Consider the following 16,781-nt stretch of genomic DNA (forward strand, 5'->3'; position numbering starts at 1 on the left):
TTCCTGCAACCATTTTATGAAATTATAAATAGTACGTAATCTTTTGTAATTTAAAGTTGATGAGTTTTTGCCACAAAATATTTTACCTCTCTTCCTTAACCCGCCAGTGGTCGCTATATGAGATTTTCTCTCACGGTTTCAGAAAATTGAGCACAACTTTTTTTCTGGGAAATTATACGCTTTGTAGTTCCTTCTAGTCTCCTAACTATCATTCCTCGACAATCTAATAGACTCGTCCGCTCAGATAGTGACTCAGTGTACTTAGAATCACCATATTGTTGAGTCAGTGCGCTTCGTGTGAGAGATTCTCTCATCAAGCGACCACCGGCGTCACCAATTGTTTATAAAAATTAATTTTATTTTTCCCCTTAAAACCTAAAATAATATCCTTTTATGATGTAATAAAAGGAGCCATGGATGTGGTCGATGATATGAAAATCCTATATTCTGTTTCACGGGTTAGTTGTAGATGGTCACTTACCATATATTTTTTAACTTTAAATATTGGCGGCATCAATAGTCACATTTTATATAAAGATAATAATAATAAAACAGAAAAACTTCGTGTCATTTTAAAGCAAATGGCTTTATCGTTGATGAAATCTCATCTTTTTTGTAAAATTTTGTAAAGGATGGCTAAAGTTGGATATGTGAGAGAAAATCTCACGCGCGACCACTCGCGTAACAACCGACCTAGCGACCAATGCCGGGTTAATATAATTTCTACATAAACGACATTGCACTACATCACAAATATACTAACTGTCTTAAAAGTCACATATACTCCGTCTAATATACTTACCGTTGCACGTCATCTGCGTCATAGCCTTTGACGTCACATGATATTAGGTCACACTAGAATTACAGCCACTAGCCATATTTTATTATAAACGCGTAGAAATAATATTTGAAGATTTATATTAATGTTAACTTAAAGAAATACACAATAATATATATTTCATTTAATTTGTATAAATAACACACTGTAACTGTAATCGAACGAAGGTAATATTTTGGCATAAATTGGTAACCTTTATTTGACAGTTGCGGTATTTACACTTTAGATTTGTTTTTATTATTTGCTATAAATATTTGTTTTATTATATTTATTGTTTTTTTAGTTTAAAGTGAGATTATAACTTAATTATTGTCTTCTATTTCTAATGTTTTTATTTATTTACATTGAATATTAATTTGCTTTGTTGTATAATCCACTTCGCAAAAATTATGTGATATATTTGATTTAAAATTAATTGAAGAATTTTTTGTACTTGGACAACAGTGTTAACTTAGGTCTCTGACGTAGATAATGACGTGCAACGGTAAGTGTATTAGACGGACTGTATCTTATTATTTTAGTAATTTTACTACTTTTCAACGAAAACTTTTCATTTATAAATTCGCAAAGTCTGTGTGTTATTGCGTTGCCGCTCCTGCAATACTTAGAGCAGATTAATCGATAATTTCTTATCTTCTGAATCCAAATCTGAAAACGGTATTTCGATATCTCTAACCGTCTTCGAGATAATCGACCTCAAAAATCTAAAATGTGACGTCACGATCATTTTATTTTCTGCCGATACACTAACCGTCAGCTGAAATCGTTGCTAGTAAGTAGGCTAGTTTTTTTTAATCTGAATTTGTCAAGCAAAGCATAGGTTATTTACATTTCAGTTTGACACTTCGTGAATGTCAAACTAATTTTTGAATGAAGTATTAATAAAATATCAATGACATTTGATAGTGAATTTAATTATTATAATATAAAATAAATACGATGTTCAAAATTACAATTTGAGTATATTTTGAAAGCAATAATTTATTAAAAACTTTAAAAAGGTTTATACGAGTATACGGCCCTCCCCTTTGATGATAAATGGACTGTTCCATTTGTTATGAAATGAAAATTGTTATTATAGTCGGTTCGCTAAACTATCCAGTTGTGTCTGAGTTTAGCGAACCGACCAAATGAAATGTTGTTTGGAATAAAAAATTATGGTCTGATAAATATGTAGATCCTTCTAATGGAAAGAATATTTGAAAATTTTTGTCAAATTATGGATACCAACTACATTTTCATTTATAACTCTTTTATTTTTAATTTGACGAAGTAAAGTTATTCTTCATAAAAAGCTCTTCATGGTCTAAGATTTATGATGCAACCATCATGTATCAAATTTCATGAATTTTATACGAGGTATATAAAAAATATGAATTTCGATCAAGAGTAAAATAATTGATTATCTGATTAAATTGATTATCTGAGTAAAGTAATTGATTAAGTGAAAACAATCGTTTTCAGTGTTTTATTGTTGGATAAGGGTAAAGTACCTTTATAGTTCAAAATATTTCAATTAGAATGATATAATTGCACATTAAAATATAATTTTTAATTCGAAAGAACTTGTTATAATAGAAATTTTCCATATTATGAATTAAAATACGCAAATAAACAAAGTTTTCGTTATGATAATGCTCGCATTTTCAGCTTATGTATCTTTTTTTACATGCCTTTTACGCCCACAGCTTTGTTGTTATTTTCCATAGATTTCTGTTATTTGTCAACTTCTTCCAGACTATTATTCCCTTTCCATTTCCAACTGGTTGTTCCTCTGCCTTTCCTAAACCCTGCTTAATATTGCCATATATTATGTGGTTCAACTACTACCTCCAGCCTGATTTTAATGATTTTCCCTATTATTTTATAGGCCACATCAGTCAGTTATTCCCCGATATTTTTTACACTCTGCCTCATCGCCATCCTCTAAAATCGGTGTTATTGTTATGCCCCTCTCTCCATATGTCACTACTTTTGTACTATTTTAAAATTAGCAAAAGGGAAACATTTTTTTTTGTCTACAACTAAATCTTTTATTAAAATAATAGTACTATTAGAGTTACTTGTACTTGATATTTTTGTGCAACTTTAAGGACCAAAAAAACTGACTGTAAAGATGATGTTATTGATGTAATGATTGAACTCTTTAATCTAATATAGATTGCCACAATCTCCAGAAAATATCTGAAATCGACTTCTATACTACTCTATAGTAAGTCCCAAAAAGTCAAGTGCAACAACCTGTTCAGATCAAAGAACAACTTAAAAGTCACACGCTTAAAACGTTCTTGAAAATAATACACAGTAGAATTATTATTGTAACTCTTGAACATGAAATTAGTGACAAACAATTATTTTTAGAAATGGTATGGGCACAAGAGACGCTTTTTTCGGCTTGAATGTGCTAGTCCAGAGATGCATGGGCATAAATTACATTATTTGATTTTTACTTATGTTTTGTAAACTTTATAAAGGCATTTGATAAGATTCAACATAACAAACTTGTAAATATATTAACCATATTGGAAGTCGTGATATGAAAATTACGTGATCTATTCTAAATTGGACTCAAATTGCCAAGGTAAGAGTTGACAACCAGAATACCCGAGATATTAAAATACGGAGAGGAGTGGCATATAAAAAAGCGTTCTCAGATTCAATACTTCTTATAAATATCTGGACCACGGGAGTAAATTAGGAAGACACAATCAAACAACAGAGTTAAACAAGAGAATAGTACATACCATTGTTGTAGTTCGTCAAGCGCTGTTTGTAGGTATTATGCAAGAGAAGACATAATATCATCGCCTCACTATAACAATATTGGTTTATTTTATACGGCAGGCAGTCGTGCCAGACTCTGTCGAATGCTTCACTGGCATCTAGAAAGACGCCGCTGTAAATTTCTTGTCGTTGAACCCTTTCGTGATATATTATGTTAGTCTCAACACCTGAGGTTCACATGAGTGCTCGGGTCTGAATCCGAACTGTGCTTCAGGTGTACGATAACTTGTTCATATGTGAGAGTATGAATATACTCTCACATAATATGTTCAAGTGGAAGTATAAAGGTTTTATACAGACAATATTGATATGCAGATAAAGAGTCTTACCAAGCTATAAAGATTTCTTCTGTCGCGAATCCAAGTATAATTATTGTCTGTCTGTAGGGGTTAGGGTAAAATTAGGAGGGGATGAAATGGTACCATTGAAAAGGGTTGGCTTTGTAATTATTTAAAGTTACGGGTTGTAATTGCAGATTTAATGTAGTAAAAAGATAAGAATATTTTTTGCACGTGAAAATTGAACAGCAGGTATTTTTCCGATTGCTTCAGTTTCTTCTTTTAGCCTGCCTAATACGACCGGCTCAGCGGTTTTGCTTATTGCTGGTAATACGCTTATCGGTCGATAAGTATGTGGGAATGTGCCATTTTCCCTGGTGTTTCATCATTATTACGTGAGCTTCTTACGTGAGCTATTTGTCAGGAAAATGTTTTAATCTCAGTTAAAAGAGTTACAAGGCTAATATGGAACTGGGCAGGACATGATCCAAAGATAGAAGATGCACCAAGAAAATTTTAGAATAAAGAACTAGACACCAGCACCCATCACAAATAGATTCAGGATACTCAAGATCAGATGCAATGGAATTATTTACGGGAGGCTTACGTTCAGCAGTAGACTCAAAACGGCTAATTATAATGATTGATTGAAAATTTTATTATTGGCAATCAGCAATTACTTTGGTAAATTATAAAAAATATTTATTTTTTTTTTCTATTAAAACTATGATTCTCCTATAAAAATAAATAAATTTCGTTGCAAAACGAAACCAAAGCCGTTTTATATTTCAGTTCGTTCAGGGAGTGCTACAAGCACTCTAACCAGTTTCAAAACTTGTTAACTTATTAGCAGAGAATGCATGTGTAACTATTTTTGAACAAACTAAAATAATTCAGCCCTACTAGCCTCGAATTGCAACTAACGAAATTGCTTTAGCGACGCGACGTCCGATAGAAACAAGTCAAAGTTTTTAATCTAATAAAATATAACATAATATTAAATTAAAAACCTTATTGGGACCATCTTTTTGGTTACACGTTAGTGAATTCTAAAAATGCAAGCCAAACCGATGCCGCAGCAAAAACAAGATGAGAATATTCTGCAATTTGCAATTCACAACTCACCTATCCAGCGCGGAAAAATTCCAATGACAAATGTACCCTTATACTCAGATAGAAGTAAACTAATACTAGTGCGGCCGATATGTGAAACAATTGCACATTTAATGATACAAGCATATAATTTGGACCACATATACTACACATATAAAGGTTCAAATTTAGATATGAGGCCATCTCAGATTTTGCCTTTTACAAAAATGGCGGGCATTCAAAATGGCGACTATAAATATGTGTTTAATAGTATCATAACTTTTGAACGAAAGGTCCGGTTTCAACCAAATTTAATACATAGGTTCTTTTTTTATTTACAAGATGGATGTGGTGAACCAGAAGAATCGGTTTACCAGAAATTGTGTTTTTACTAGTTGTTAATGTAAATTTTTTTTTCTTTTCAATTTTTTCCCTCTGTATACAGGGTGTTTCAAAAAAAGGTAACCCCGTCTCTAGGGTAGGTAAAACACTGAAAAATAATTGGTGTTTGCTTAGTAAAATTTTTTTGTAACGCCATCCGTTTTCAAGATACAGGGCGTTAAAGAAAAAAAAATTTACGCATTTTTGAAAATTGAAAAATTGAAACAAAGTTTAAAAACTCTAATTATTGTTGATTTATCGTCATAACAATCAATAAATGTCAGATTTCCATGGCACACTTGGAGAACATAGAGGTATACCTATTAGAACTTGATCATTACTAACAGCATCAATTATTACTTCATAATTTTCAAATCAAAATATTCCGAAAACGGTACACAGTATCGAGTTTTACCAAGAGTACCTTTTTCGTGTAAAATTGAATGATGTTTAAGTTTGCTTGAAATTTTGGTTAATAATTATACTCTTTAAAAAGTTATATTGACTAATACTTAGTACGATCCGTGTAACTAGTGCCCTCTATGAGAATCAGATATAAAAACAAATTCATGGGATGTATCAGCTTCCAAAACATATTCGTATAAAATTTCATTACAATGTTGCCAGTAGTTTCGGCAAAATCGTAAAAAATGCGTAAAATTTTTTTTCTTCAACTCCCTGTATCTTGAAAACGGATGGCGTTACAAAAATTTTTTACTAAGCGAACCCCAATTATTTTTCAGTTTTTTACCTACCCTAGAGACGGGGTTACCTTTTTTTGAAACACCCTGTATATTAATTTTTCAAAATGGTAATACCGCAATTGAAAAAAAACGTAAAAATATTTTGTAGAAAATATTTTGAACTTTTAGTTATGTTAATTACCATTTAATAAATGCATAACGTATCTTCACATGTACCCTATGTGTGGCCAATTCGTGGAAATATAATAAGAATTATTGTGCATTTAATGGTAGAAGCATATAATTTGGATCACATATACTACACAAATCAAGGTTCAAATTTAGATATAAGGCCATTTCAGATTTTACCTTTTACGAAAATGGCGGGCATTCAAAATGGCGACTGTACATATGTGACTAATAGCACGATAACTTTTGAACAAAAAGTCCGATTTCAACCAAATTTGATATATAGGTTCTTTTTTTGATGTGTAAGACCAAGGTCTTGAACCGGAAGAATCGATTTACAAAAAGTTGTGTTTTTCCTAATTTTTATGTAAAAACATGTTGTGTTTTTACCGATTCTTTCACCCTGTAAATATTAATTTTTTAAAAAGTTGATAACGGCGTTGAAAAGAGCGTAAAAAAATTTTCTAGGAAATATTTTGAACCCTTTAATTATGTTAATTACCAATTAATAGATGCATAACGTATCTTCACATGTACCTATGAATCTATGTGCGGCAGATTCGTGCAAATAATATCAGAAATATTGTGCATTTAATGGTAAAAGCATATAATTTGGACCACACATACTACACATACAAAGATTTAAATTTAGATATGAGGCCAACTCAGATTTTGTCTTTTACAAAAATAGCGGGCATTCAAAATGAATCTGCCGCACATATGTACATGTGAAGATACGTTATGCATTTATTAAATGGTAATTAACATAACTAAAAAGTTCAAAATCTTTCCTAAAAAATATCTTTACATTCGTTTTCAATGACGGTATTACTTTTTTGAAAAATTAATATATATACAGGGTGAAAGAGTTGAGAAAAAACAACATATTTTTACATAAAAAACAGTAAAACCATAACTTTTGGTATACCGACCCTTCCGGTTCAAGACCTCAATTTTATTCATCAAAAAAAGAGACTTAATGCCAAATTTGGCTGAAATCTGACTTTTCGTTCAAAAGTTATCGTGCTATTAGTCACATATGTATACCAGCCATTTTGAATGCTCGCCATTTTTGTAAAAGGCAAAATCTGAGATGGCCTCATATATAAATTTGAACTTTTGTATGTGTAGTATATGTGGTCCAAATTATATGCTTCTAAATGCACCATAATTCTTATATTATTTGCACGAATCTGTCACAAATAGGTGCATGTGAAGGTAAGTTATGCATTTATTAAATGGTAATTAACATAACTAAAAAGTTCAAAATATTACCTAAAACATATTCTTACGCTCTTTTCAATGGTGGTATTACCATTTTAAAAATTAATATATACAGGGTAAAAAAATTGAAAATAAATTATTTACATAATATAAAATAATTTTACATAAAAAACCAGAAAAAATACAACTTCTGGTGAACCGATTCTTCCAGTTCACGACATTGATCTTGCAAATCACAAAAAGAACCTATGTAACCAATTTGGTTGAAATCAGACTTTTCATTCAAAAGATATCGTGCTATAAGGCACATATGTATAGTCGCCCATTTTGAATGACCGCCATTTTTGTAAAAGGCAAAATCTGAGATGGCCTCATATCTAAATTTGCACCTTAACATGTGCGGTATATGTGGACCAAATTATATGCTTGTATCATTAAATGTGCAATTCTTATAATATTTGCACGAATCTGCCGCACTATACAAATAAAAATGAATAAACATTTTCATTTCCTTGCAAAAATAAACCAAAGCTGTCTTATATTTCAGTTCCTGCAATATCTGACGATAAACTAACAAGTTTTAAAATCGGTCAGAGTACCTGTAGCGCTCTCTGAATGAACTGAAATATAAGACGGCTTTGGTTCCGTTTAGGAACGAAATGAAAATGTTTATTCACTTTTATTTCTATTAATTTACTCCTATCTGAGTTTAATGGTCCATTTTTCATTGGAATTTTTCCGCGCTGGACAGATGAGTTGTAAATTGCTTCTTCTTCTTCTTCTTCTTCTTGTTCTTATAATAGGCCTCTTGGCCTGTTCTTTACCGATTTTGAGCTTGTATTCGTAGCTGTGATGTTGACTGCCAGCTATCTCGCCACCTTGGCTAATCCCTGGCTATACGGGCTATTCTTTTGCTGTCCATTCTCGTCACATGCTGATTCCACTCTCGTCGTCACTGTCTTCCCCACCGTACTATATCTTGTATGTTACAGAGATCTCTTATTCTGTCGTTCGGTATTCTGTCTCATTGTTTTCCCAGTTATTGACCTCAACGTTCTCTTTTCTGATGTTCTCAGTATCCTCTTGGTTTCTGCTGTGTCACATCTTGTTTCTATCGCGTACGTCATGATCGGTCTTACACATGATTTGTATATGCGTACTTTCCCTTCCAGCCTCATATCTTTGTTTCTCCAGATGACATCCCTCAGACATCCTGAGACGTAATTGGCTTTATTTGCTTGCTTTCGGACGCTCTCTTTAATATCTCCATAACTACATATTTCGATTCCCAGATATTGGAATCTCGAGACTTGTTCAATTAGTTGGTTTTTAATTACTAATTTGCATCTTATGGGTTCTCTTGACACTACCAGGAATTTTGTCTTGGCTGTTGATATTTTCATGTTGTAGTTCTTCGCCACTGTATTGAAAGTTTGTGCCATTCGCTATGGGTTATTCTCGTTATCGGAGAAAAAGTTTGTGTCGTCAGCATAACAGAGGATCTTTATTTGTTTTTCCGCCATCTTATATCCTTTTCCAGTACCTTTAATGTTTTCTATGATTTTGTCCATGACTAAATTAAAAAGCAATGGGCTTAAGCTATCCCCTTGTCTGATTCCCGAGTTGATTTCTACTTCCGATGTTAGTTTATTCTCGACTTTTATTCTGGTTTTGTTCTTCGTATTAATATCTTTAATTTTATCCTTATCATCTTGTTGGGCGGATTTTTCTCCTTTAGCTATCTTAGCACATCTTCCAATCTTTGACCATCGAAGGCCTTAGTCAGATCTATAAAGCACATAAATGCAGGTTTATTATATTCCAGTGCTTTCTCAGCAATTTCTCTGGCTATGAATATGGCGCCTATTGTGGACCTATTTTTCCGAAAACCTTGTTGTTCCTCACTAATTGTGTATTCCTCATTTATTTTATCGGCAAGTATTTTTGTTATGAGTTTAAGGGTTGTGCTCAGCAAGGTGATGGTACGGTAGTTGCTAGGGTCTTTGCTGTTTCCTCTCTTGTGTATAGGTATTGTTATACTCATCCTCCACTGGTCTGGTACACGCTAGCTAGCTACATATTATTTCTTAAAAGAGGATCTCTATGTTTTCGATTAAGGTTTTTCCTCCGTATTTCAGGAGTTTATTTGGTATTCCATCGGGTCCTGGTGCTTTTCTGTTTTTTCATTTACGTACGTTATTCCTTATTCCTTCTTTTGTGATTTCTAGTTCTGTGTCTATGTTGGATTCGTCTTCATTTCCTGTTTCTTCCTCTTCTTCAGGTATTATAGTAGGTATCTTCCTTATTTAGTTCTTCTATATAGGCGGTCCATTTTTCTGCTTCTATTTTATTTAAACTTCTATATTCGTTAATGGGTTGTAAATTGCAAATTGTAGAATTCGCTTATCTTCTTTTTGCTGCAGCATCCGTTTGGCTTGCATTTTTAGAAACCACGGAGCTGTAACCAGGATAATGGTCCCAATAAGGTTTTTAATTTAATATTATTTTATATTTGATTAGATTGAAAACTTACGACTATTAGTCCAGAAAGCCACTGCGCATCCGCTAGGAAAAATATTCTAATTCGGATTTTTTGCACAATCTTACTAAAAAAGGACCCCTTTTAACAAATTTGCATGTTACCAGGACCAAAAGTTGGTCAAAAATTTTTTAAACGTTTTTTTTTTTGTTTTTTTCCTAAAATTATTTTTTCGCATGGAACAAATTTTTTTTAGGTTTTTTGGATCATTCTAAACAGAAAAGGTTTTTAGTGACTTTTCTCTAAAGTTGATAGTTTTTGACACATAAGCAATTAAAAATTGAAAAATTGCGAAATCGGCCATTTTTAACCCTCAAAAACTATGTGAAAACAGAAAATTTGAATGTTGCCAAGGTAGGTAGATATTCTTTAAACATCGATTGATGACATCCCGAAGAGTTTTTTGCAATACAATATTCAAAACTCCTTTGTTTTTTAATTGCTTATCAAGCGTGCGCGACACTATTTTCCACCGTTGCATGTGTGTGCAGTATGGCGCAAATTAAAGGAATAAATTCGTTATTTCGTAAACCGGTGACTTTAAGGAAAAATCCCAAAACAGGTTGGTTTTTATTTTTAAGTTATGATATTGTGGCATATATAGTATACTAGTGACGTCATCCATCTGGGCGTGATGACGTAATCGATGATTTTTTTAAATGAGAATACGGGTCGTGTGCTGGCTCGTTTGAAAGGTTCTTTAATTCTCTATTCAGTAATATAAACATGTACATAATTATTTATACTGGGTGTCCAAAAAATTTTTATTAAATTAATCATTTGGCAAATTGACAAAAAAATAAAATTATTGGACACCCTGTGTAAATAATTATGTAAATGTTTATATTACTGAATAGAGAATTGAAGCACCTTTCAAATGAGCTAGCACACGACCCCTATTCCCATTTAAAAAAATCATCCATTACGTCATCACGCCCAGATGGATGACGTCACTAGTATACCATATATGGCACAGTATCACAACTTAAAAATAAAAATCGACCTGTTTCGGGATTTTTCCTTAAAGTCGCCGGTTTACGAAATAACGAATTTATTCCTTTCATTTGCGCCATACTGCATACACATGCAACGGTGGAAAATAGTGTCGCGCATGCTTGATTAGCAATTAAAAAACAAAGGAGTTTTGAATACTGTATTGCAAAAAACTCTTCGGGATGTCATCAATCGATGTTTAAAGAATATCTACCGATCTTGGCAATATTCAAATTTTCAGTTTTTCACATAGTTTTTGAGGGTTAAAAATGGCCGAATTTTTCAATTTTTAATGGCTTATATGTCAAAAACTATCAACTTTAGAGAAAAGTCACTAAAGACCTTTTCTGTTTGAAATGATCCAAAAAACCTAAAAAAATTGTGTTCCATGTAAAAAAAATAATTTTAGGAAAAAAACAAAAAAAAAACGTTTAAAAAATTTTTGACCAACTTTTGATCCTGGCAACATGCAAATTTGTTAAAAGGGGTCCTTTTTGAGTAAGGTTGTGCAAAAAATCCTAATTAGAATACTTTTCCTAGCGGATGCGCAGTGGCTTTCTGGACTAAATGATTCTCTTAGTTCTTCCTAAAGTTTTTTAAACAAATTTAACTGTAGAGCAAAACTTAAAACAAACTTTAAAATAGCTGAAAATTTAATTGAATCAATACTTACGTACAACTACCATGGTCTTTCGATCGAACCCTGTAGAAAATGGAGCATCGGTAGTAACTTCACAGCTGAAGTTTCCAGAGATATTAAAGTCAATATCTCTCAATAAAACTTGTGTCGAATTCGAATTCTTTTCCTGCACAAAACAAAAGAACACTTTAAACGATTTCGAAGTGTACGAGGTCAGCGCCAACAGTATTCCCGTTCGATACAATTTAGATATGAAAGAAATATGATAGCTTCTTGCGAAAACTCTTGTAAGGAATATGAGCGCCTTTATTTGCTGCTGGAGTGTTAGTGCCTTCTTTGATATAAATTGAAAGGGATGCGAAAAAAGAATAACTTCAATTCGCCTAGTGAAGACGATAGATCATTTTTTGAATAGGTTATAGCAATACCTTTTTATCGATACAAACTTACGTTTTTAGAGTGATGATGCGCTTTATAAGCTCTATAAATTTACAAAAGATTTAGATATAAAAAAAGCTTCAGATCTGAGTATATACCATTGATCATTTGTATTAAATAAAATTTTTTTAAAGATATACGTCCACTGCGCATAAGCACATCAGCAAAACGCAGGTCAGGTTATTTTTAAAATAATCATAGTATATTATAGCATCAATGTTTCGAACTGTACGCGATCCCTCTTCAGGTGACAGGCATAATTTTGATTTTTTTAATGGGAAAGTACATCACGTGACACCTCATTCAAACACTTTTAAAATGCTGATTACAAAAATGTTATTTTACTCCTGTTTGAGAGCGTAAGCGCAAAACTTCGGTCGAAATATTTTTAAATGCATTAATTTTTGAAGTTATACTTCTTTACGGGCGTAATGACGGTGAAATTTTATATGGGAAAACCTAGCGACCGAGCGCATGTGCATTATAAATTTGTTCTGATTGGATGTTCAAATGACATGACAAAAATTATCCAATATGGCAGCTGTGGCACAGCTGTGGGACTGTGGTTTGGTTATAATGTATGCTTGTTGCGTTTTAAAATTTGTAGGAAGAGAAACAACAAACAAAAAGTTAGTTAATGGTTATATTGCCTTTTTAAATAGTTTTCATATTATATTTTTGGACTTATTTACATAGAAGAGATGATTGTTGCATGCCAATGTGAAAGCTCATCAAACTGTGACTAGTAGGTATGAGTGCCGCAGATCTCGCTTATTCAAAGCTAAAGAATCTTTCACTGGTAATTGTTTTATAAATAGTTGATCAAATTTTGTTATGATATTTGAACATAGCCACTTTGCACGACGCAAGTGATTGCGAAATTTATTAGTCGTTATACGGGCTCCGATAGCTACCTTGAACCTACCAAAATACATAAGTAGTATGTAATACTTTTATTTACATAATTTGATTACCATCAAAATTTCTATCAATATTCACCTAATATATTGTTTTCTTACTCTATGTTTTGTTGTATTTTTTCAATTCTAAATCATTTCAATTCAAAATCAAAATAATTTGATTTACATAAGTTAAAAATGTCAAAAGGTTAATCTGTTTAGTTAGACTATCTTCGCACATAATGACAAGCTGTCTCTGTGGCGAAGTTTTAATGCGAGTGAATCCCAATACGACGCAAATACCAGCCGCGTGGTAAGTTGGTTCGAATCCCAATAGAATCTTTTATTTTTTTTATTTTTTTTATACATTTTATGATTGTAAGTATATTTATTATATAATTTTATTTTCAGAAAATACGTATTTAGTTAAAAAATTTTCCGACAATTAATGTTCAGAAATCATTTGTGGCATTTTTAATGTGTTTGTGTGTGTTTTATTTTTTTATTATTTTAATTTTTGGCACTGTTTTAATAAAAATATTTGAGAAGTAGTAAGTATAAATTAATTTAATATTTAAATAAAATATAAATAAAAAGTATATTAATTTCGTTTATAATCATATAATCATATAATAGAAGTATAACTTCTTACGTGCGTACCAAGTACACACACATTTTTTTTTTCGAATCCTGACAAAACTAATAAGTATTTTTGAAAAATTTAAACGCAGAATGAAATATTACAGTATTATCGAGGATTGGGAGTCCCTGAGAACTTCTATAATGTTTATTTTAATAAGTCACAGGGGTTGAAAATAGAAAATTTAGTCTGATTTTTAATTTCAAATATATCACTCAAAAGAAACTGTTTAGTATAAGGGATTTTCAGCCTTCCGTAATAATGTAGACTTTCATTCTGCGTTTAAATTTTTCAAAAATACTCGTTAGGTTTGTCAAAATTCGAAAAAAATGAATGCGTGTAAGATGAATTCGACCGAAATATGGCGCCTACGCTCTCAAAGAGGAGTAAAGTATAAGCATCCACAAGGAAGAGCTTCCTGTAATTGGCTGTATACCATTAATTACAAGTGAAATTTAATAAAAAAAATTCCTCTTGGTAAAAGGTATATTAGTTTAAAAAGCCCTAAAGGGCTACAAACATATAAATAAAACGTTTTCGCTCTGTAACAAAAGCATCATCAGTGTTACAAGAACATGGTGAGCCAACCAAAAAATACAAAAGTCAAAGCCTTTCAAAAAAAGCCATTCATTTATATAAGACTTTTGTCTGTTTTTTGAAGGCTTTGACCTTTGTATTTTTGGTTGGCTCACCATGTTCTTGTAACACCGATGATGCTCTTGTTACAGAGCGAAAACGTTTTGTTTATATGTTTGTAGCCCTTTAGGGCTTTTTATACTAATATACCTTTTACCAAGAGGAAATTTTTTTATTAAATTTCACTTAAAGTACCTATAAGCATTTAAATTAGTAAAAAATATTTAAATAAAATAAAAATAAACTGTTTAAAGTATATTTCTTCTTCTTCTTTTAGTGCCTATTCGTTTAAAATATTGGCGATCATTCTGGCTTTAATTATTTTATTAACTGATGCTTTAAATAGATTGGTTGTTGTTGTGGAGAACCATTTCCTCAGGTTCTTCAACCATGATATCTTTTTCTCCCAACTTCCCGCTTTCCAAATATTTTACCATGAAGGATTACCTTCAGTAATCTGTATTTAGTGCCGTTTTTTCATTATATGTCCGAGATATTCTAACTTTCTCCTTTTAATGGTATACATCACCTCTCTTTCTTACCCCATTCTTCGCAATACGGTCGCGTTGGTGATCATGTCTGTCCATGATATCCTTAGGATTCGCCTGTATAGCCACATCAGTGAGCATCCAGGATTCAACTCCGTAAAATAATATTGAGAAGATATAACATCGTAGGAGCCTTACTTTTATTTCCAGATTAAGGTTGTGGCTTTTAAAGGGTTTGGCCAGGTTATTGAATGCACTCCTAGCCTTCTCTATTCTACATTTTATTTGTTGTGTGAGTGATCCCATTGTTCGTTTACTATTATTCCAAGATAGGTATACTGTTTTACTCGATCCACTGATGTATTATTGATAAGTAGTTGGGCGTCTCTAATTTTATTTTTGCTGATGATAATAAATTTAGTTTTTGATATATTTACTAAGTCCAAATCTGTCACTTACTTCATTTACTTTGTTTATCAGATGAAGTAAAAGTATATTTATTTCGTTGAAATCATAGAAAGATAACTTCTTACGTGCGTAAAAAGTACACACACACATTCTTTTTTATTATAAGTTTGATACAATATAATATGCCAACGAGTGTAAGCTTTTTTGACTGAAGATTTTGAAGAGAACCAAATTTACAGATAACCAAGCGGTTACTCTGGCAGTAAAAAACCCACTTGTGAAATCAAAACTGGTAAGTAACTGCGAAGATCTCCTCAACAACCTGGCAAAAGACAATAAAGTGTCTTTAATATGGATGCCGGGTCATAAAGGGGTGCATAGGAATGAACGAGCAAATATATATTGGCGAAACAAGACTAAAGAGAAACCTTTGAGGAGCCAGAACATTTCTGTGGCATCACTTTAGATGCTAGGAAAAACGAGATTCAGAAATTGCTGATAAGGAATCATCAACAAAATGGAGAGCCACGCAAGGGCAAATTTAGACAAAAAAGATCATCATCATCATCAGTAGCTCGACAACCCTTTTTGGGTCCTGGCTTGTTCTAGGATTTTCCGCCATTCTGTTCTGTTCCTTGCTTTGTTCTTCCAGTGGGTAATCTCAAGTGTTTTTAGATCTTGTTCCACTTGTTCCATGTATCTAAGTTTGGGTCTTTCCTTTGACCTTCTCCTTACTGGTATTTGCCTCTTTATATGTTTTGGTGTTTCGGTCTCCAACATCCGTTCTACATGGCCCATCCAGCGCAGACGTTCGATCTTTATGGATGTTATGACGTCGAGTTCGTTGTATGCTGCGTATAGTTCACAATTATATCTTCTGTGCCATACGTCATTTTCTTTCACCCCCTTATATATGTGTCTGAGGATTTTTCGTTTAAACGTACCTAATAAGTTCTCATCGCTTTTCGACAGTGTTCATGTCTCTGATCCATATATAAGGACCAGTTTTATCCGGGTTTTGTATATTTTGCATTTGGTTTTCCTCGTGATGTTGTTAGATCTTAGATGTTTAATTAGTCCATTATTATGTATTCTTCTCTTAACTTCTTCGCTGACATTGTTATCTACGGTAATTAGTGAACCTAGATATGTAAAATGTTTTACGTTTTCGATGTTATAGTCTCCTATTGTCAGATTCAGACTAAAAAAATAATTAAATGAAAAATGGGGTTTAGAAATGGCTGATATGGAATCAGAATTTTTAGGATAGAAATACGGTATGTGGCAAAATAAACAGTACTGAAATGAAAAATAAAGAGTACTGAAATGCATATGCTTCAAACTTGTTTGTGTCATGCGCCGAAACGTACTGAGTGGTTTCCTAACATCGTTATAACTTCATAACGTTATTACGTTATAACGTTATTATGTGAATATCATGTTAATGTTAGGTACTTCAAGATGGTTCTCAGTTTTCAGAAAAAAATTATCGTAGAGTATATTACGGTTGAAAATTTGGTAGTAACATTTTAGTCCATTCTTTCACGGTTTTTGCTCTAAATATTAAAGAACCGCTTGTATTGACATGAAATTTGGCATTCGTATAGCTTACATATCAAAGAAAAGAAGTT

At 32.3% G+C, this 16,781-nt stretch overlaps 1 protein-coding gene across 1 annotated transcript in view; it reads right to left on the bottom strand.

The window, feature by feature from the left end:
• The window catches only part of LOC126890370 (uncharacterized), a 368,464-nt gene that overhangs the window by 219,137 nt on the left and 132,546 nt on the right, over positions 1-16,781 (bottom strand). The window contains exon 3 of the mRNA XM_050659247.1: positions 11,675-11,807. Coding sequence (XP_050515204.1) covers positions 11,675-11,807 — 133 coding nt within the window. The remainder of the gene's footprint in view (positions 1-11,674; positions 11,808-16,781) is intronic.

This window comes from Diabrotica virgifera, chromosome 8 (assembly GCF_917563875.1).
Source record: "Diabrotica virgifera virgifera chromosome 8, PGI_DIABVI_V3a".
Taxonomy (NCBI): Eukaryota; Metazoa; Arthropoda; class Insecta; order Coleoptera; family Chrysomelidae; genus Diabrotica; species Diabrotica virgifera.